Genomic DNA, 24,735 nt, shown 5'->3' on the forward strand with positions numbered 1-24,735 from the left:
AGAACAAGGAAAAGAATATCAATTGAAGAGATATCATCGTAAAAATGGAAAATATAATGACAGATTCCTTCTTTAAAATGAATATCTTTGCTGCCTACAGAACTGAAATGATGTGTGCCTGCTAAAAATGCAAGATGGACCGAACTGGGGAAAGGTACATCCCAACCAGATGACCAGCACATGACGAGGAAGGCGATGTCCAACCTGATGTCCAGACCATGATGAGGGAGAATCTCAACCCACCAGAAAGCGGTTCTGAACGGGAGGACGGAGGATGACCAGACCCGGATTCCAACCGCGGGTCTAACCACATCCGAGCACTGGAGCGACAACTGGATCAGATATAACATCAAACGAGCTAAGTCTTTATATTTTTTTAGTTGCGTAGTGTTTTTGATCTGTATGCGCACTCTAAGTTCGCCATGTGCTGATTAGTTGGTAATATTAACCGTTTAATTAAGAATGCAAGTGAAGTATACAAGTGAAGTGTGAGATATTTAAGGCTATAATATAATATGTCAGTGTAGAATAGATTTTTATTACATTATATACGCGCTACCACACTTGGTCAGAATAAGTAGAATGTGGCATGAGTAAATGAATGAAGTGTTTGTATTAAGAGCTGATAGCAATGAGTTAACAGATATTATGGAACGTCGACAGATCTCGTATTAACTTGCACAATGTTTACGTCACGTTGCCACGCGCGTCAGATATGAATGTATTTGAGTTACGTACTCTTTGCTCTGTAACATGAGGGGTTTGAACTCTGTTTTGGGTTTGAATATACATGGTTATTGAAAAGCGTTTAATAGAAAAACAATTCTGAGATACTTAGCATAGCATTATAACAGTAATCGACGATATGTTTGTGCTAGAGATTATGCAAATGAAGTGATAGTTGTGTATTGAAATGAAGTTGTAATATGGTTATTCGACGGAATGTATTTATGAATATTGAAACGTGGATGTTTATTTATGTGCTTCGGTGTGGATAAGAATGTTATTTGCTGAGGAAACGCTATGTTACATTTAGTAGGTGAGATTTCTTGTCAAATGAAAAGAGTATGTGAAAGAGAGCACATCGCGTGGATGACCTAATTGAGGTAAGGTTGATATGTACTACAATAGAATTGAGATTCGTGACAGAATTATGTGGCAGTTGTAGATGCTGTGTGTTAAATACGAGAGTACGTTGATATACACTGACTGACAGAGCAAATGCAACACCAAGAAAGAGTGGTCAGAACTTTATGCCAATTCCAGGGTAGACTGACGTCACTGAGGTATGCTCATGATGTGAAATGCGCCGCTGTGCTGCGCACGTAGCGAACGATAAATGGGACACGGCGTTGGCGAATGGCCCACTTCGTACCGTGATTTCTCAGCCGACAATCATTGTAGAACGTGTTGTCGTGTGCCACAGGACACGTGTATAGCTAAGAATGCCAGGCCGCCGTCAACGGAGGCATTTCCAGCAGACAGACGACTTTACGAGGTGTATGGTGATCGGGCTGAGAAGGGCAGGTTGGTCGCTTCGTCAAATCGCAGCCGATACCCATAGGGATGTGTCCACGGTGCAGCGCCTGTGGCGAAGATGGTTGGCGCAGGGACATGTGGCACGTGCGAGCGAGGTGTCCAGGCGCAGCCCGAGTGACGTCAGCACGCGAGGATCGGCGCATCCGCCGCCAAGCGGTGGCAGCCCCGCACGCCACGTCAACCGCCATTCTTCAGCATGTGCAAGACACCCTGGCTGTTCCAATATCGACCAGAACAATTTCCCGTCGATTGGTTGAAGGAGTCCTGCACTCCCGGCGTCCGCTCAGAAGACTACCATTGACTCCACAGCATAGACGTGCACGCCTGGCATGGTGCCGGGCTAGAGCGACTTGGATGAGGGAATGGCGGAACGTCGTGTTCTCCGATGAGTCACGCTTCTGTTCTGTCAGTGATAGTCACCGCAGATGAGTGTGGCGTCGGCGTGGAGAAAGGTCAAATCCGGCAGTAACTGTGGAGCGCCCTACCGCTAGACAACGCGGCATCATGGTTTGGGGCGCTATCGCGTATGATTCCACGTCACCTCTAGTGCGTATTCAAGGCACGTTAAATGCCCACCGCTACGTGCAGCATGTGTTGCGGCCGGTGGCACTCCCGTACCTTCAGGGGCTGCCCAGTGCTCTTTTTCAGCAGGATAATGCCCGCCCACACACTGCTCGCATCTCCCAACAGGCTCTACGAGGTGTACAGATGCTTCCGTGGCCAGCGTACTCTCCGGATCTCTCACCAATCGAACACGTGTGGGATCTCATTGGACGCCGTTTGCAAACTCTGCTCCAGCCTCGTACGGACGACCAACTGTGGCAAATGGTTGACAAAGAATGGAGAACCATCCCTCAGGACACCATCCGCACTCTTATTGACTCTGTACCTCGACGTGTTTCTGCGTGCATCGCCGCTCGCGGTGGTCCTACATCCTACTGAGTCGATGCCGTGCGCATTGTGTAACCTGCATATCGGTTTGAAATAAACATCAATTATTCATCCGTGCCGCCTCTGTATTTCCCCAACTTTCATCCCTTTCGAACCACTCCTTCTTGGTGTTGCATTGTAACTGTCAGTCAGTGTATTACTCAACTGTGTTCATGGCCAAATGTAATCATGATATTCTTTGATGCGGTAACACATTTCCAAACATGAATGCGTATTATTTTCATTCTGTCTGACCATATGGACTCAGTAGCTTGCAAGGAGGAGAAAAACTATGTAACATGAGACAGGGAAAGCACATTGAGCCTGAAATAGATGTGTGAGTGGATCGGAAACTGCGTACATAGATAGATAATTTATTTCTTTTGACACAGAGATTATTTGAATTGACGTTTGTTGAAAAATATAATGAATAGGTAAATGGTAGGCTAGGAGCCAGATGTCACAGGCACTAGGGAAGTATTGCCTTAGCCCCTAAGCTGTTATTGAAGCGTATTTAAGAAGAAGGACCAAACAATATGAGTTCAAATTTATGAATGCAGATTTATGGGATCAGATTTATGAGTTAAAAGTTAAGCTAGGGTTTATTTTCAGAGACATATATCCAAAGATATGCTCAGATTTATATTTACATTCTGACTTTAATCTATTTAGTTATTTTTGCGCTTCATTCTGGAAAACTAAACGTTTTATTAAGACGTAATTGACTTGAATGTGATGAGAATAACTAATATAATTAACATGACAGTATTTACGCCAACCTAATGAAGTATTTCAATGGAGGATTGTGATTGCTCAGTGATCAATTGTGAATAGTAAGATTCATTTTGATCTCATTTCGGAATGTGAATGTTAACATGAACAGGGATATGAATCTCACCATGAATATGAGTATGAATGTGTGTAAATACCTTAGCGTTGCAATTACTTTTCTTTTATTTCAGCCAGCGCTGACTCTGAACTATTATTCATGTATAATTTTTTTTTTTGCTAGTTGCTTTACGTCGCACCGACACAGATAGGTCTTATGGCGACGATGGGATGGGAAAGGCCAAGGAGTTGGAAGGAAGCGGCCGTGGCCTTAATTAAGGTACAGCCCCAGCATTTGCCTGGTGTGAAAATGGGAAACCACGGAAAACCATCTTCAGGGCTGCCGACAGTGGGGCTCGAACCCACGATCTCCCGGATGCAAGCTCACAGCCGCGCGCCTCTACGCGCACGGCCAACTCGCCCGGTATTCATGTATAAAAACATGAAAATACTACCCAAATTCACACTACTTTTTCGTAGGTCGATATTTTATTTAAATGAATATTATTATATTATTTTCCTAGAAAGAACGTGTTATGAATTCTTTCTCTTACGCTTAGTTTATAAGTTAGTTGTTAAGTTAAGTAATTTATTGATTGAATTGATGCATGGTAAGAATTTTTCGAGGTTTTCGGTAGTCGGTACTTTCTTAGATGAATTAATTCTTCGGTGATACGTCTTCGGTGGAGCGGTTAACTTGACTGATGGATACCCTGAGAAGAAATTTAGCCGCTGGGAACAGAATCTGCTGACCGTGCTACCACGGGGCACAGTATTAAAATTAAGCAATCGTTTACTTCAGCCTTTATTTCTAAGGAGTTAACAACTTGACAGAATTTAATATCCCGATGTTTGTTTTCACCAGTCGGCGTCGTGAGCAGTCTCACTCGCACGTAGCGAGGAATCGATACGGAAGATGATCGATCACATTCAGTATAAACGCTGCAGTAGAGTCATATAATGTATGAATATTGATAACGGATACAAACAAACGCACCCGAATTTTTCCGTAATGACGGATAAATCAGTGAAAGGGTTCTCATTGAAACCGAAGGATATTGCACAGATTAATTTGGAATTTTCGAAGTTTATAATAATATTGTATTAAAATAGGGGTTTTCTTCTGCTACTGCAGCCGCGGTCGGATGTGGATCTTGGCATCTTGAGTCCGACATTTCACTTTAGCCCTAAGTGCCCGCACTCTAATTTCCTCTTCTGCCTTGAATCAAACTTAGCAAGCTTATGGCGCCTTTTTCATAGGTTATTAATGTCCCATAACCAAAAGGAATAGCAATAAATAGTTGAGAATATTAACATTTCCTTAATGCTAAATGCGGGGTTAAGCTAAACTGATCTTACTTGTCTTCTTCTTTGAAATAGGCGACAAGCTATTTCATCCTTAATATCGGTAGAAGGCTATAAGGAATAAATACGCAGAGTAAAGTAAGAAATGTAGAGTAAACAGATAACTAGAGTAAATATTTATAAATAGACATGACATAGGTGACAAAATAAATTTCATAGTTGCACAATAAGAATATCTATTTCACTCATAATGTAAAAAGGAAACAAACAAGTGACAAGTCATAATTATATGAATACCAAGTACAAGAAGAACTCATAATAGGATGAAAAGCACATCACCGGAAGAGAGGGAGCAAAAGTAGAAGAACAACTTTGAGGGACAAGGATAATCTCCACATTTCTTGTCTTCTCTTCCTACAACATCCTATCATCGCCTTCATCCTATTATGCGTTCTTAAATGACAGGTCACTCATTAGCTCCTTGCGTTCTCATAGATCTTAACCTGCCTACTATGTACAAGTTCGGTCAACAAATAGTCAGTTCTTGGACTTTTCATTACCTCCAGAAAAACTGAAGGCTTTATTAACGTTTACATTCAGATTTTAAAGGGCAATGCTGGCCCTTTTTAATAGAATAGTGAGTACACCACATTCTCAGATGCACCAGAATTGATTCTCTGACATGTCAGGGATTATTACCAGAATCTAACGGCTAGTTGCTGGTCCAGTCAGCCTACATGAGAACAATGAATGTGTTGATTGACAGAGAGGCAGAGTCTTAGTATAAAAAGCCAAGAATAAAGGCCAGGAAAATTGGTTGTGCTCACCACACATGCCATACAGGTTCAGCAGAGGTCACTTGGCAGGGTAATGCTCATCAGGGCTGTAGCGCCATAGGTTTTGCTTTGGACTTTAAAGGACTCTGTTCATAGGGTGTAAAATTACACAATATGTTTCCTACCTAACATTTTAAAAAAATATCGTTCAACTGACATTGTCTACACTTGACTCTGTATGCAATGTTATGTTAATGAAAGAGAGAAACCTCACATGTTGCTTCCTCAGAAGTGAATTTTAAACTGTTCTAACAAAGGTGAAAGGATTCAATGTAGTTAACCGTCATCGAGTATTCATCGAGTGAATTCATCAATCTAAATCTTACTAATGAAATTTGAAGGAGCACAAAAAATGTTTTATATTTTGAAGCTAACAACGAGCAAAAGAGAAGAAAATCCCAATGTCTTGTGTAGCAAATGCTGCAAAAAAAAAGATCCAAAGTACATAGATAAAACTGCCCTGGAATCTCTCAAGGCGCATTTCTTCTCAGATAAGTCTCTCCAGAATCAGCTGCATCTATGGATACGCCACGTAGCACAAGCATCGTTATATTGATATTGACATGCCATTTCATACTGGATAGGCAGCCCCATTTGTTCACAATAAGAATGCTTCAAACGACAATCTATATTAACTTCATGAGAAAACACATTCTTAAAACAAGCGACTCTCCAGATATATCCATAAAATGTTTCAGTGGACTGTGCATATGAAGATTAAGAGGGCCATAGGTGGATGACAACTGAAATGAGGTTTAATTAGCACTAGAAAATAAAGGCAGACTGAAGTATGGGAGATAAGACATTTGGAACTTCAATGGTGGCAACACTGCTGCAGGGACTCCATGCAATGGAATCTAATAATGTCACTGACAGCAGACGTTAGTTACATACCTACCTTACCTCAGAGCATAAGGACTCACCCTTCTAACATCGCACGCATGCGATCTGGCGTTAGAAAAACAGCCTCGGGTCAGCTGGCAACCTAAGGTAGCGTTGTGACGATGTTTTTGAAACGAGAAAAATGGTATTTGATAAAGAATGAATGTGCCAGAGGTCGTACAGCACGACAGTGTCATCGAGGTACTCAAGAGGCCTCCGGGGAATCTGCATTGCCTTAGAGGACTGTGACATGTTGGTCCTTCAATGAGGGACGCCAATATGTGGCCGACGTGCGTCAGCCAGGTCATCCTAATGTCAGTGCCGTGTTAATGGACACTGGTCGATGTCATATGATATGTGAGCTGGCCGGAGACACCGGATTAGCAAAGACGACTGTGCTTCATATTTGAAAGGATATCTGGGCATGAGAAAAATTTCATCACAATAGGTTCCGCATCGTTCAACGGAAATATAGTAATGATTACTGCACATAACCATTTAGAGTACTATAAGTGCGAAGAAGAGGCTCTCCTACGCCTTATCATTATGCAGGATGGGACATTGACTAAATTGTGTGAGCCACAACTGAAATGTGATCGAACCAATGATTTCATTACGGGAAACCACAAAGACTGAGAGTTCTTAAGGACCCCAGCCATGTTATTCTCATGTACGACTGTGCTGGGTCTATCCTCCACAGCATGCCGTCATTTTCCACAACGCTCGGCCGCATTCAGCGCAAACTGTGGCTAATTTGTTCAGTCAATGGGGCTGGGAACTGCTGAACCATCCACCAAAATCCATGGATTTAAGTCGTGACTTGATTCACAAGATGAAGAAACTGCTTCGGGGCCTTTCCTCCAGAACTGTTTCAGACATTTGTCAAGCAGTAAAGCACTCAATTCGAACAATGAACACAACAAGTGCAGCAATAGATATCCTATGACTTCCGCATCGTATACATATATACAATACTGGCGTCTACTCCGAAGGACAGTAAATCTTGGTATAACATTAATCTGTTTTGTAACAGTTGTAATTAAATAGTTGCTACAATTAAAGTTACAACCCTCGTATACGTCCAGTAACTTTCAATATACAACTTGCTTCATGACACACCGCCACAGGTACCGTTTACGGCAACGGTAGTATAAAAAAGAGGTGTAGGAGTGGGGAGGAAGACGCCCGGGGTTAAATAAGGTATAGTTCCAGCATTTGCCTGATTTAAAATGAAACATGTTTGACTATTATTACTCCATCTAATGATGGAGATGTGTACATACTGAAGAGTAGGACATACTAAATTTCCTTTGTAAAGTGAAAAACGTCCATACGGAATGATTCTATTATCCTTTAATGGAACTGCAATCCAGGCATTCCGGAAAGCCAACCTTTATTCCAACCTCAAAATAAAGGCTAAGGCAAGACATACTTTTTTGACAAAAATGCTTCATCAATAACTTAACCGCAAAATTTTTAAAATTCACCAGTTAACGACGAAATGGAATTTCTCCATCAGAAGGAATCTCTTCTGAAGCAGAAACTATATGAAACTCGTTTAGAAGTTTCCATTCTTCTTTGCCCCCTCGAACGGACATTCTTTTAATTACACGTCATAACAGACTTAATCATACTTTGTTAAGAAACAACACACACTTGACAAAAATGGAATGCTCTTTCAAAAAAAAGCACTTAGCAAACACAATATCCCAAACAGCGTAAAACCAAATGATTTCCACCACCGTGTAGTAAATATAAGTAAAAACAATCTCTATGCCGATGATCTAGAAGTGATGAGCAAGGGACATAAACATACAGTAATTGGGGTAATACTTCTACGAGTGATAATTTAATTTCCACTTTAATTGAATCGGAATTAGCCATTAGCGTAATAAGTTAACCATAAACATACAAGAAGAGGTAGGATATGAAGTCAAACGTAAACTATAATCTATCCTTAATCAACAACAAATCATTAAATCCAACACTGAACACACAGCTAACAGCCCACAAACTAAAGAAGAAAGTCAAACAAAAAGACTTAAAAGTAACAAAAACCGACAAAGAGAACGTTACCGTAATCATGGACAAAAGTGACTATATCAGTAAAGCACAAACGTTCTTTTACAGAAAACATAACCTGTAAAAAATATCTAGCTAATACAGTACAAAGATACAAAAATAATTATTGAGAACGTTTCGGTTCTGTTTAATGACCTTGAAAAGTCCAAAAAGATTATTATGAATCCGAAGCTTCACACAGCAAAAGCACAACCCAAGATTCATAAAGCCGACAACCTCATAAGGACCATTATCAATTTCTGAAATAATCCAACTTATGAAGCATCATTCATAAATTCCTTAAATCACACTATCGTTTTCAGCCAATTAGTCAGTGAATAATTCCATAGAATTTTGCAATAAAATTAAATACTTTAATTTATCCAAACACCACGCACTTCATTCATTTGATATTATTAAGGGGACTTATGAGTGAGTTTTCATGAAAATACGGCCAAAATACCGAATTTTGCATTTTGCCGATAATTAGCGCCCAAACCTTTTCTGAAAAAAGGAATGTTGAAATTTTTCCCATAGCACCATTTTTAAAGCCCTGGCGGTGATTTAAAGATGTTTGTGCGTCATTATTACAGTAAATACCTAAGCACGGCACGCCTACCTGTCTCATGTACTGAAACACTTTGGATTTTGTTTTCCATGTCATTGCTAACAAGTTACCAAAAAATTCACTTGCGGAAATGGTCATGCAAGTGTCTTTTGACATCTAGGAACGGAAAATTCTCATACTTTACAATGATAGTCAAGTTATAACCTTTTATACATGGGAATGAAATAACCTCTGTCATAAAATATTGAAATAATTTCCTTTAGTTTCTGAGTTTCATTTTCTTTATGCCGTCCAATACACCTTTGTTATCAGTAATGAAGTAAATAGAAGAAACTAGTAAATAAATGAGTTCCTTATTCAAACACTATAGTTACTTCCTACCAATTCGCTCCATGTGGGTTGTTTTTGGAATATTTGTTGGTGTATATTGATCTGTGACAAGGGTAATATAGTTTGGAGTGTGCCTAATTTTTCCTGGTTTGATACTTCACGCTATTGGTTGTGTGAAAACCAAGTTGTCATTTGAAATTGTTGGGAAAATACTGCCTATTTACCAGAGATTGGCCTCAGATGCTTTGCTGGAGAGGTGCAATAGAGGGAAAACTCAAAATGCTAATGAGAGTCTCCGTAGCATTATTTGGCATAACTGCCCTAAAGAGGTCTTCGTTTCAAAGAAGAAGCTGGAATTAGCAGTCAGAAGAGCAGAGAGTGAATTCAACAGGGGTTGTGTGAAAACATTACAAGTGATGCATGACATTAAGCAAGAACCTATGACAAGTTCTTCACTGAAGATCAGTGCGCAACGTGACCACAGCCGTCTTCGTCAGGGCAGAAGAAGGAGCACCCCAGGAGAGAAAACTACAAGGAAAAGGGAGAAAACTGCAAAATGTGTCCTTAGAAGAAAGGCTGAAGAGATATGAGGGCTGTAGATATGGTGCAGGGCAGTTCTGATGTAAGTAACTAACCACCCAACTTTATTTGCTGTTTTCTCATGAAGTAATTTTCGTTACAGGTATTATGATAAAAAAGATACCTGTAATGCAGTTTTCAAGTTATTTAGTTCAAAGTTGGTTTGGATATTTAAATATGTATGAAAATTATAATTAGCTCTTAATTTTTATGTCAGTGAAAAATAACTGCATTATTCGGGCTTTCAAATATAAATAATTTCTGATTTTTGGGCAAAACATTAATGTAATCATTATGATTCTCTCTCCTGATCCTCATATTAAAGGCACATCAAATTCAAAAGCAATTTCTAATTATGAATCTATTTAGGATATTTTACCGAGTATGAATGAAAATGCGTGAAAACTCCATCGCAAGGAACATTTTTTATGACCCAATGTTTTTATAATGTATTTTTATTATTTCAAAAACTATTTGAGCAATCAAGTTAAAATTCAGAATGTGTCCTAACTATAGACATATCAACCTGTGGTTAAAATTTCAAAATGATCCGTCCAGTAGTTTCAGATTTTCAAAACTCACTCATCACTCCCCTTAACAAGTATGCTAATGTGCCCGTTAATAGCACCGTACAATTGATTAAGAATAATCTTTCCAAAATCAGCAAATTAAGTGTAGGCAAAATGGATGAATTTATTCAGATTCTGAAATGTACATTGAATAACAACTCCTTCACTTTCAGTGATACCATTTACCAACAGATAAGTCTTCACATGGGGCCACCAGTTTCATGGAACCTTGCAGATATTTGCATCCATCATTGGTAAGATTAGTGGCGTTCAACACTGGACACCCTTTGTAGAGTAAACGTTTGTTATTGTAGACTCCCGTCTTACTAACATCAATATAGTACTTGAACTTCTCAACTCCATTGATCCACATATAAAATTTACCACAATTGTCAGAAAACAATAATGCCCCTAATTACATTGACTTAGCCATTATGCGCAACTGCAACAACACTTTATCCTTTAATATATATTTAGGAAACCCACCACACCATCAATACCACCCATCAAACTTCTCCGCACCCAGACATACATAAGAAAGCAGCGTAATAAAATATGGTACTAGCGTCAACTATTCCTTTATCTCGCAATAATTATAAAAGAGAACTTAATACTATTTACAATAGTGAAGAATACAACAGTTTCAGTAGACCCAAGATTCCCCCAGGAAGGGATTCCGCTCCTAAAAAGAAATTTTTCAGTTTCACTTTTAATAATAGTGGCATTTACCAAATTTCCAACATCTTTAAAAGCACAACAGAAAAACAACGTTTAAAAACTCCCACATCAAATACAGACTCATTTTCAATCCGCACACTTTCAACAATAGCAATAATAATAGACATTTGAAGTCCGGAGGTTACAAATTAGAATGCCAATCTTGTAATTCCAACTATTTTGGTTAAACAAGCCACAATTTTGTCATAAGATACGCCGAAGTTGGCAACGCCCTCAAATAGAATCGTTTATCATCCATGAGTGAGCATCATAAAATAATTCAGTCACGCACATGCATCAATATATAAAGACCTTATGATCTTACATTATGAGCAAAAAGGCACTTTGCTCAACGTTCTCGAGAGCATACAGATCGACATAGATCTCTTTATGAACCACTCCCATAATTTAAATGAATTCACCGAAAAAAGGATCACTTTAGTTGAAACATACATTCCATATATTTGTCAGTACTTGTGTAATAAAAACAAACCCCGCCTCCACCTCCAATCCCCTGCCCCCCTCACCATCCGACTTCACTTCTCCCATCCTCGCAAACACAGCTGAGCCAACAATAGACACGATTGTAATAAAGGGACCATTAACTTTCAGAAGGTTTCAAGAGGACAACTACTTAATAAGTAAGTTTAATAGTTTCTTCACCCTTACCTTTCACTATCCACTCATGTTTCTTATACAACCTCATTTTTCCAGTACAGATTTGATCTCCGTTGATGGTTTCAACTATATGCCACATACAGTTCACCTGTCATCTGTTATCTTCTCTAATATTGCCTCTCAATTTTTTCGCTGCGTTCCTGACTATTCATAAATAAGCCAAACACACGTAGGCAACATTGAAAACAATCATTTAGAGCAGGAACACTAAAACTGAGAAGATCTGGCTTTTTCGAGTGTGCTACTATTCTAAAATTTGAACTTCATTGGCGGTTTTACCGTTGTACGTTCGCATACATTTCACCTGGCACGTGTTCTTCGCAAACTCGGATTCTCGAGTTTTTCGCTCCCCTCTTAACTCCTTGTGGTGGTGAATTTGCAGAGACAGACGTCATTCTGAGTTCTTAACACAGTGATTTCATTCTGTTTATTGTGACACACTGCAAATTTTTAGACTAAGAGGTCCACAACCTCACCATGATCGCGTGTAGCTTGTTTCCGTTTTATCTCATTTGTTTCAATTCTTTTCTTAATTAGGTTTAGCACATTTTTAGCTTCAATTATGTAAGAACGTTAAATTTTCACTGAAGATTTCTCAAACGAGTTGATGATAGCTCTATCTAATGTTGGAAGTATGTGTATATATAATTGTTCTTCATTTCCCTCATGCCTTTTGGTTTTTCATCATTTCCTTCATTATACTTTTAACGCATTTTGGCATCTATTCTGCAGATTACTTTAACTCGCTTTTTGACTGAAGATGGCTTAAATGAGTTGAGCCGGGCTGAGTGGCTCAGACGGTTAAGGCGCTGGCCTTCTAACCCCAACTTGGCAGGTTCGATCCTGGCTCAGTCCGGTGGTATTTGAAGGTGCTCAAATACGACAGCCTCGTGTCGGTAGATTTACTGGCACGTAAAAGAACTCCTGCGGGACTAAATTCCGGCACCTCGGCGTCTCCGAAGACCGTAAAAGTAGTTAGTGGGACGTAAAGCAAATAACATTATTATTACAAATGAGTTGAAACATGTCTGACTATTACTCCATCTAATGATGGAGATGTGTGTGTATTAAAGAGGAGGAAATTTTAAATTTCGTTTGTACAGTGAAAACCGTCAGTATGGAATTATTCTAATATCTTGCAATGGAAATACCGTGTAGGCAGGCAAGAAAACCGACCTGTATTATTATCTCAAAATAAAGGTTGCCAAGTTAGGGCGACACGGTTTTTGAAAAATGCTTCATCAATAACATATTTTAAAAATTCACCAAGAAAACTCATAGGAAAACAGCAAAAACTCGTGCGACTAAGCTTAAAACCGATAAAATTTGGATTAGAGACGATATAAATATGTCCATAAAAATAAAACTCTTCTGAACAACAAACAGTATGAAAACTCATTTAGAAGTTTCCACTCTTCTTTTCCCCCTCGAGTGGACATCCTTTCAATTAAACGACACTATCAAACTTAATCGTACTTTGTTAAAGAAACAAAACACATTTAAGAAGGGAATGCTCTTCCAAAAAACAACACTTAACAAACATAATACCCCAAATAGCGTAAAACGAAAGGATTTTCATCCACCAGTATTAAACATAAGTAAAATCAATCTCGATGCCGATGATCTGGAAATGCTGAGCAAGGGACCTAAACATATTTGGGGATAATCCTTCGAACAGTGTTATTTTAATTTCCACAAAAAGCTGAATCGGAATTAGCCATTAATATGTTTTCAATGAAAGTAAAAGAAGAGGTCCGATATGTAGTCACTTCTGCCCATAATCAACAACAAACCATTAAGCCCAACACTGAACACAGAGGTAAAGTCCACAAACTAGAGAAAAAGCCAAACACAATGACTTAATAACAACAAAAGCCGACAAACGGAAAGCTACCGTAATCAGGGAAGAAAGTGACTATATCAGTAAAGCACAAATGTTCTTTTACTGGAATCTACTTAATAACCTCTAAAAATATTCAACTAATAAAATACACAGTGACCCAAAAACCATAATTAAGAACTTTTCACCGAGCTCGATAGCTGCAGTCGCTTAAGTGCGGCCAGTATCCAGTATTCGGGAGATAGTAGGTTCGAACCCCACTATCGGCAGCCCTGAAAATGGTTTTCCGTGGTTTCCCATATTCACACCAGGCAAATGCTGGGGCTGTACCTCAATTAAGGCCACGGCCGCTTCCTTCCAACTCCTAGCCCTTTCCCGTCCCATCGTCGCCATAAAACCTATCTGTGTCGGTGCGACGTAAAGCAACTAGCAAAAAAAAAGAATTTTCCCTTTTTGTTTAATGACACCGAAAAAAAAAAAAATTATGAATCCGAAGCACCCAACAGCAAAAGCACAACAAAGATGCATAAAGCCGACATCCCCATCAGGCCCATTATCTATATCAGAAATAGTCAGACTTATAAACTATCTCAGTTCATTCACTAATTACTTAAATCACACTATCCTTTTCAAGCCAATAGGTTAATGAAAATTTCCATAGAATTTTGCAATAAAACTAAATACGTTAATTTATCCAAACACCAGACGCTTTTATTCATTTGATATTAGTAACATGTATGCTAATGTGCCCGATAACAACGTACAATTGATGAATTGATGGATTGAACAACAATTTCTTCACTTTCAGTAATGTCATTTACCAACACAGAGGTCGTCCCATGGAGTCAACAGCTTCATGTATCCTTGCGTATATTCGCATCGATCATTTGTAAGATTAACGACATTCAGCACTGGACAAGGTATGCAGAAAACACGCCAGTTATTTTAGACTCCCGTGTTACTAACAGCAATACAGTACTTGAATTTCTCAAATCTACTGATCCACACTGTCAGAAAATAATAATGTACTTACTTAGCTGGACTTAACCATTATGCTCAACGGCAACAACAATTTATCCTATAATATATACAGGAAAACCACCCACACCATCAATACCATCCAACAATCTTCTCGGCACCGAGACATACATAAGAAAGCCGTTTACAATAGCATGGTACTCAGAGCATGAACTATTCCTTTATCTCACAAGAATTATAAAAAAAGAAATGAATACTATTTATAATATTGCAGAATACAACGTTTGAGTAGAACCTTCAGAAACAGAAATAAGAGCAGACCCAAGACTAACCTAGAAAAATATTCCGAACATAAAGAGTTTTCCACTTTCACTTATAGTAGTATTTACCAATTTTATAATATCTTTAAAAGACACAACGTTAATATAGCGTTTAGAACCTCCCACACCAACTCCTGGTTCATTTTCAATCCATACACTGCCAAAAATAACAATAATAATAGATATTTGAACTCCGGAGTTTACAAATTAGAATGCCAATCCTGTAATCAGCTATGGTTGTCAAACAGGCCGCAATTTTAAAATAAGATACGCCGAACATCCCAAAGCTCTATAATATAATCGTTTTTCAGCCACGAGTGAGCATCATAAGGAATCCTTTCACGAATACACATCAGTAGATAAAGATCTTAGGACCTTGCACTATGAGCGAAAAGGCATCTTGCCCAACGTTCTCGAGAGCATCCAGATCGATATAGATCTGTTTATGAACCCCTTTCAAAATGTAAATGAATTCACCGGAAAGATCATACTACTTGAAACATTAATTCCGTATATTTACAAGAACTTCTATAATAATACAAACCCCGCGTCCATCCCTCAACCACTTCCTCTCTCGCCCAATCCATCAGCACTACACTCATTTCCCTTCACTCCCACCCCCTCGCAAACAGCAGAGCCAACAATAGACATGATTTTAAGAACAGGACCGTTATCCTTGATAAGGTCAGGCCGTTTCGAGAGGATAACTACTTAATGAGTATGTTTAATAGTTTCTTCAAACTAACTTGTTACTTATCCACCCAGATATTCTCATACAACCTAATTTTCCCATTACAGATTTGAACTTCATTGACAGTTTCCACTATGTGCCACGTACAGTTCATCAAGCATCTAATATCTTCTGTAAGATAGCTTCTCAAATTTTTAGCTCACTCTTGACTGTTCAAGAATAAAGCAAACACACCTAGCCAACAATGAAAACTAATTGAGAGCGGGACACCAAAAATGGAGATCAGGTCTTTTCGAAAGTGGTCCTATTCTAAAATTTGAACTTCATAGGCGGTTCTTCAATTGTGTGTTCACATGCATTTCTACTCAAACTTGGATTCTCGAGTTTATCGCTCCCCTCTAAACTATTTGTGGTGGCGAATCTGCCAAGTCGGACGTAATACTGAATTTTATAACACAGTTTTCTCCTCCTCTTTATTAATCATCACACACTGCAAATTTTCAAACTAAGAAGTTCACAGCCTCACCATGATCAGCTGTTGCTTATTTTCGTCTTATTTCATTTGTTTTTTCTTCCTTGGTTTAACACATTTTTAGATTCAATTATATAAAAACGTTTATTTTTGACAGAAAATATCCCAAACGGGTTGATTATTGCTCAATCAAATGATCGAAATGTGTATATATGGAATTGTTTTTTAAATTTCAGTCATGTTTCTCTTCTAATGTTATTCATTCTTTCCTTCATTATGTTTTGTACACATGTTATCAACTATTATGTAAAATAATTTCACCCCTTTTTAACTGATGATAGCTAAAATGAGTTGAATACTATTGTTACTCCATCTAATGATGGACATGTGTGTGTATTGAAGAGGACATACAAATTTCCTATTTGAAGTGTAAACCGTCAATACGTAATGATTCTAATATCTTGTAATTTGAAGACTTCCTCAACACATATCTTCAAATTGTTCCTTAGATATTATGTGCCACTCTTGGTAACTTAGGATTTGACGGTTTTCAAAACAGGGTACATGTTTCAGAAAGTTCAAATACTCATAGCATAGGATCCATTCAAGTGATCGACACAAAAGTAACACACGCATGCCCAGAACACTGATGATCATGCGTATGGAATTCCATAACGTTATCGTTAAAACTCTGGGAGTTCCGGTAATCAGTAATCTGCAACTATTATACATCCATGCTTAACCACAAAATGTGCACGCTCACCAGTATGGATGAACATTAATTTGTTGTCGATTTTTAGACTCGGTAGCAAACTCATTTCCACATTGTACCAAACAAGTGGGCACTCTAGGTGTGTCTACGCATATGCTGTCGAAGACCACTCTTCAGAGTAAAGTTCTTTCCACATACTTTGCAATAATGTGGACGCACACCCGTATGGGTAGAAAGATGCCCTCGAAGGGTACCCCTTCGAGCGAACGTCTTGCCACATTGACTACATAAATGCGGACGCTCACCAGTATGTGTAAGCATGTGATCTCGTAGATTGGATTTAACAGTAAACTGACTAGCGCAAAGATCACATGAAAAAGGACGCTCACCAGTATGTGTACGAATGTGCTCTCTAAGGGTGGACTTGACAGCAAAGTTATTACCGCAATAAGCACAAGAATATGGACGCTCGCCAGTATGTGTAAGAAAGTGATCCTTTAGGCTTAACTTGTAAGGAAACTTCTTGCCACATTCATTACATTTATATGAACGATCTCTGGTATGCGTACGCATATGAGAATTAAGGTGAGACTTACTGGAGAAGGTCTTATTGCACTCCAAACATTTATGTGGACGCTCGCCAGTGTGAACAAGGATGTGTTGCCGAAGTGAAGATACCTGTGGAAAGTTCTTACCGCATTGAGCACAACAATGTGGACGCTCTCCTGTATGCTGAAGCATATGTGTACGAAGAGAAGATCCGGAAGAAAACCCACGACTGCATTGATGACAGGAATGTGAATGATGTCCTTTGTGTTTTAGGATGTGTCTCTTCAAATAGGAAATCTGTGGAAACTTTTTACCACATACGTCACAAGAATATGGACGCTCTTCGCTATGTGAAAGCACATGTTGAAGGAGGTGCGTCTTTTTCGAAGACATATACCCACATTCCTTACAAGAGAACGGACGCTTTGCACATTGATTGTGCAGGTGGATCCGAAAAGCAGATTTATGAGAAAACTTTCTACCACATTCATTACAGGAGAGCGACCATTGTCTAGCGGGATGAATTGGCGACTGATTAGATGGAGCTTCAGTCAATAAAGTGCTCTCACGTCTAGAAAACAGAAAAAAACAAATGTTTTCACATTTTCTAACTAAGGTAACTAAATCAGATACAGTGAGGAGAAGCAAACATAATATATGTACCGAATGTCTTTCTTTGTACATTGCAAGGTAATACATAGCACTATTGTCACTCCATCGAATGATGGAGAAGAATACGTACTGAAGAGGACAAACAAATTTCTATGTAAAGTGTAAATCGTCAATACGTAATGAATCTAATATCTTGTAATATGAAGCCTTGCTCAACATTTATCTTCAAATTGTTCCTTAGACTCTAACAGGCCATCCATAACAATTTTTACTTGCCAAAATTGCACTTAACCAAAGTACATCCAAACAAATCCATGACTGTGAGAATGCTTCTCGAAGTGATTTCCTTACATGCTTTCTTCAAGTTTATTTGTAACTGAAATTCATTATATATTGGATGCTAAAGAATACCAAATGTTTTAATAGCTTCATCCTTTGTGATGTTGCAAGTTGACAAGTTTCCTCAGTCATCTACAGGGACACTGGCAAGGACTTCTGGGCAATCTGACGTCCACGTTTTGAGCTACACATCTGTAGCATCAACCACGGAAGAATGTTTTCATGGAAAGCTCCTTAGGTTCCTCAACTGAGATAGTACCTGTCAACAGGACGTCAACGTAAAAGAAGAGGATGCAATGGGGTGAGATTCTCTCTGTTTTTCACAAAGTGGATCCTGAAGTCTCATAGCAGGAAGGAGGGTAGAAATTGTAACTGTAGTCAAGCGGTTGTCCTTGATCTCTTCATCAGAGAAATCATGACACACAATTTTCTGAAGACTCCTGCAGTTGGCAAGCTTTAATACACTTCTGTACATCTTAGCTCAAAGAGCAACAAGATAATCTCTGAACCTTAAAACGAGAGACAGGGAGTCTGGCTGAATATTAGGGTCAACCAATAACAAAGAATTTAATGCTATCCGATTTAAAGATTCATAGTTTCTGTCAAACTCAACTCTTTGCTTGATTGTCGTTCTAGAATCACTGAGCACACAATGATGGGGTATGTAAAAGCTTAAGGAATTAGAAGTCTCCAGGGATGCAATTTCCATGTGTCCAAATTCACTGTATTCGCACATGAAAATTACGTACTGCTACTTAAATTCTAAAAATCGCGCAAACTTACTTTCAATGAGTTTGAGAATTTTAACAACATTATGCTTAGACTCAGCTATAGGGGACACTTCAGGATGAATACGAAATTTGCGAATATGATGATGATGATGATGATGATGATGCTTGTAGTCTAAAGGGGCCTAACATCTAAGGTCATAGGCCCATTTTGCGAACAAACTGAAGAAGGCACTTAAGATAAGTGACTCCGCAGTCCCAAGAAAGCTTTAAGTAGTACAATCTATCCTGAACTGTCTCTCAGTGTTACACACGATGTGCTTAGCAAAATGTTTGAGTTGGTGAAACAGTTGCACAACTATTAACCTTTATAGCATTATTGGGAATTGTTCAAGGAAGTGCCCTTGTTGGTAATGTGAAGTAAAATCTACAACGAATGACCGTGACAGAATGATTGTGAATCCAAAACCATCAGTGGATGTAATTCGCAACTTCTTACGTATTATCAGAGGTGATACTTGTCCAAAGGTTTCCTAAATCAGCATCAACATCCCTCATAACGGTACTAATCACTTGTAAAGCAGAACCATGGCCTTTCTCATATAGTGGTACTAATCACAGGGAACGTACACACATAGCATGTCACATGATTGCATCACTCACAAATAACACACATCAATGGTATCACTCACATAAGGCTACTACTCACAAGCTATGCAGACTGATGGTTTTCCTCACATAAGGGTACGTAATACTCACAAGTTATGCAGACTGATGGTGTTCCTCACATAGTGGGACTAAACACGGTCACCAACTAGATCAATGATGATGACATATTTAATACGCCTCTTTGGGACAAGGTGCAACGAAATGGAACAATAACTAAAACTTCAAATGTATTCACTGACAACATCAAATGAATGATGATGAGAAATGACTACGAATCGGAAACAATTAGTCGATCCAATTGACAGTGGTTCAATTACTTCATTATGCCCAGTAAAGGAGCCTTAGGATAAATCATAGAACTTAGTTTGGAGTCTCAACGCTCGATGCTACATCAGCCTGTTGCATCCCGGAATCGGCGTGCTTTCCTCCTCCACAGAGCGAGTTAGCTACATGGTTGTAGGTGCTATAGCCCAGAACTACCATTCAAGGAATGGTAAGTTTAAACCCTCAGTTCTGAAGATGGTTTTACAGTGGCTTCCCATTTTCACACCAAGCTGGTCAAAGTAACCTCACTGTAGCCTTAAGCAACTCCTCCTCAAAGACTTAGTAGCGTTTCACCTCCTTATGGACGTAGTAGTGCATGACGTCCTTCTACCCTATACTCATTTCTGTTACAAACTTGAGTAAGCTTCAGATATATCTCCCCAATCTCTTAACAGACAATCGAATGTACACCTGTTTCGAACAGGCATAATAGAATTGCTGTTGAAATTAATACTTCATCCATTCAGATTGAAATAGAGACTCTCCTTGCCGTCGCCATTAAGAACCCAACCATCAATCTCGGAGTTCTGATATAGAGAACTGAACTCCAAAACTAACAATTCCTTAGCAGATAAATGTGTTAATACTCATATTCGTTTAGCAATCCGGTTTTCATATAAGCTTTTGACAGAGATTCGGTTAATAACGAGATCGAGTATTGAGTAGTATGACAACCCAACGACGAGCGGCAACACAACTTCAACAGAAAACAAACAGAGGGCACCATCAGTAAGAAATCTACCACCTGCAGGAAAAGCTTCTCCATAGTGTCTGGAAATTCCACACCACCACCACCATGAAGAAAACACACTGCGATAGAGGAGTACGCAGGAAAGCAGTCTAGGAGCCTGATTCTCCAAGTCCTAATCATTGCAAGTAGCTTGATATAGCTCCAGAGGAATAAATCCCACTTTCATTGACTGGCAGTACATACGCACCACTGTCAGTCAGGTGGCGTATCATGTCTCAACATCAGAGAGAGAGAGATATTCTAGCACAGTTCTATTTACCAGCTGCAAACCGCTCGTCAGGATTCATGCCATTCAATATCAGGACCCAATCAGAGGAAGCAAAAAATGCACTGACACACAAAATAAAAAACACATTGACACAGCAACAAACACTGGCCCTCTTACCACATTCTTAATAGTGAAGTTGAGAAATCTGTACCCGAATATAAACCACCCGATTGCAATCTACAATATAGACACCAAGCTTCTGCCCAACACCACATGGGATCACCACCTAGAAATTCAGATAAGCAAAGATGGCCACACCATCAAAATTTACAGAAATTTCTACAGAGTCCTAGTCAACAGAAGGAGACTGGCGCGTTTTGGACGCACGCTGCAGCACAGAACCTGGCTCAAAAATGTGGCGCAACCATCCACTTTCACGTCCACGACTATAGTGCTCCAGAATAGTCAGTGGTGGCATATGAGCTCATAAGCAGCTATGTTATCACTGCCCATCTCCAGCAACAGGAACAGCAAATATTTCAGGCCATTCGGATCCGGAATTCCAGTGGAAAAACCTACTATTGTGGACATCCCACTATTGCATTCTTGAAAATATATATATGATTTGTAGTGGTCAGCGCATCGCAAGTGCTGCACGAAACAGGGATCATTCAAATGCAATACCTGCGCCGAAGCTCACCTATCTTTCTAAGTGAAATGCAAGGATAACTTCAAACAACTTCCACTCAATCACAAAAAGTGTTACCTATCATCCCCAATGACGTCTCTTCCCCACGCTCCCCCTCCAATCTTCCCCCTCCTTCCAACGAGAACATTCTGAAAAGCATGACGATAGTGCTCCAGAATATTCTCCCATTCCAATGTCCGGATGTTCTATATCAGAACCAGTTAGCGGCACGAATGATCTTCCAGACTCACTTTGACGGAACGTTTTCTGGGACAAGAATTCGCTGTGCATTAATTCCCTATGATCTTACTCCACTATTCTAGAAAATGAAAGTTTATTGTGATAGTGTGTGTTCTTTGAGGACCAAGCGACAGTGACCCAAAAATTGTAATGGAGGGTTAGAAATTAGTCTTCATAAACCCATCCCATCACAACATTATCACTCTTTAAATATCTGTCTGAGAACTTAAAAACAGAAGTCAAGATTGTAAATCAAATAATACTTTCAGCAAAATATTGTATATTGTATTCCCCACCTCAGAAATTTGTAGAATATATCTATCACAAAAATAGTACTTACCCTATCGATCAGAAATATAGTACTTACCCTATCGATCATAAAAATAGTACTTATATTATTAACACAGATTTTTACATTACACCATATACATAACAACAACAACAACAACAAGCTAGTTACGATAAGCTATTACATGATATCCGGGCTGTTGACTTACCCTTCCCTGCAATTACCCGCCCTACATCAAGCACAACCCCTGAATTTCTTATCCTCAGCCCTAAGCAAGGAACGAACTGCGACGTCACCATGTCCCTGCCCTACCACCAATAACCAATGTACTAACAAATCCATGCCAACATAACCATCGTTCCCCAAGGGTCATACGGTATACATGAACCAATTGAGTAGGATACAAAAATATCAGACATAGTACGCAATACTAAACTTCCTACTTCACCGCAAAAATTACAAGATGAAATTAAGAAATTAGAATCCCCACTAACTATTGTCACCCGACTCCGTTTTCCTCGCCACACCACCCATCCATCCATACCTCCCCTCCCACCCTAAGCACTACAATTCATTACAAAGCATACCTTCGAACCAATGACCCAAATATTCTCTACGAACATAGAAATACCCTTAGACATGCTCGATCATTCATCAAGGCTATTAGAAGAAAAGCCTGGATAAACACTTGCACTGAATTATCCAACACGACTGACACTCGCAAATACCACAATAAGGTAAAAAACTGACAAACATAAATCAATCCTACTACTTACCCAGTAATACATAACAAATCTGCACTGAGTGATAAAACAAAGAGAGACAAATTTTGCAAGTCATTATAAAGTAAATTTCCCACCATCTTCCGACCCCAATGCCTGCCATCCTGACCACGATGCAATGACCGAATATCTGGATATTACACAAAATCCTCTTTGCCCTACATTATAATCCCCTCCAGTTCTTGACTCCCAACATAACCTAAATAGTCCTATTACAGCACACGGTATAAAAAGACACACCCAGGACTAAAAAGAACACTGCCCATGGACTAAATCAAATTACTTAACGGCACATAACAGAAGCTCCACTTCCCTTTCTACAACTCCGAAATGTATTGCATACCATTCTTCTCCGACCTGGACTCTTCCCTCCCCCCAATTGGGTACATGCCAACTACCATCTCAATTAAATTCATATCGGATAATAAGTCTTATAAGAGTGTGTTCTACAACCTCTGAAATCAACTTCGCTCACTGTATATACACCTATCTCAATTCCCACCTTCTCATATCTCAGTCACAAACCGGCTTCTGTCCTCAGCACTCCATAGAAGAGTAGGTCTTTCATACCTCTGCATCCCTTACAAAAGTATGCGCATCCATTACCAGTCTTGATATGGGTAGGGCCTCTTAAAGGACTGATATACAAACTCCATCACTTTCCAGTTCCTATGAAAATATCCTAGCCATAATCAATTTCCAAAAGACATTGATGATGATGATGATGATGATGATGATGATGATGATGCTTGTTTTAAGGGGCGTAACATTGCAGGTCATCGGTCCCTAATGAGACGAGATGGACGACATGATATATGATAGGTAAAACATTTAAAATGTATCCATGACTAGAGTTAAAAAATGATGAAAAAATGAATATGAGATTAACCCGTAGAGAGCCAGACGACGATATATCGTTGTTTCGTATCTACGCGTAAAGTGCCAACCACGATATATCGATGTTTGGATAGCGCGCAATTCTATACGAGTTTGTACAACTTGGGCCGTCAGATTGCAACATTTTATGTATCCAATCCATAGAGAACTCTCATTAGATTTTAACTACGTCGCTAGATAGTGCGTAAATTCATTCGTTATCATGTACTGAATTTCCAAATTCCGTGTTCATCTACGACGTATTGTACCCGTCTAAATGGTACCTCAGTTAATTTGGGAAAGCTGGGAATATTTATTACGGAGCATTGCTTACGAGTGCGCGTGTACCAGCTGTGACATAGTTGTGCGAGAGCGAGCCGGCCGAAACTAGGTCAACAGCTGATCGAGGGTGACCAGAGCGCAGTTACGTCATGACACCAGCAGACGACAGAGGGGAGGAGAAATGTTCTCATAAAATCCACTCGTAGCGGTCAAGGACGAGCTATGGCGCAGGTCGATTACCAGCCAATAGAAATTGAGGAAAGTGCTGGAAATATTAGGATTGTTCTGGAAAAGTCGAAGGAAGTTCTTGTGTATGAACGACAGAACAGTTCAGGAGAAATTTCACGAGACGACGGCCAGAACAGTTTTCCAAGAGCACGTCGGACAGTGGTTTTCTTACGAGAAGTCGAACCGTGTATTCTCTACGGGAAAGAAGAATATTTTCAGACGACGTGAATACTAGTGTAATCCTTGTAGGGCACGATCATTACATTACTTGAATGCCAGTGTAATTCATTGTTAGCTCAACGCAGTATCCAGCGAGCTTATTACAGTCATGCATT

General features: G+C 39.3%; 1 protein-coding gene across 1 annotated transcript in view; it reads right to left on the reverse strand.

The window, feature by feature from the left end:
• LOC136874620 (zinc finger protein 239-like) overlaps nt 1-24,735 on the reverse strand; it is a 100,028-nt gene that overhangs the window by 13,703 nt on the left and 61,590 nt on the right. The window contains exon 4 of the mRNA XM_067148251.2: nt 17,432-17,955. Within this exon, the coding sequence (XP_067004352.2) occupies nt 17,432-17,955 (524 nt within the window). The remainder of the gene's footprint in view (nt 1-17,431; nt 17,956-24,735) is intronic.

This window comes from Anabrus simplex, chromosome 5 (assembly GCF_040414725.1).
Source record: "Anabrus simplex isolate iqAnaSimp1 chromosome 5, ASM4041472v1, whole genome shotgun sequence".
Taxonomy (NCBI): domain Eukaryota; kingdom Metazoa; phylum Arthropoda; class Insecta; order Orthoptera; family Tettigoniidae; genus Anabrus; species Anabrus simplex.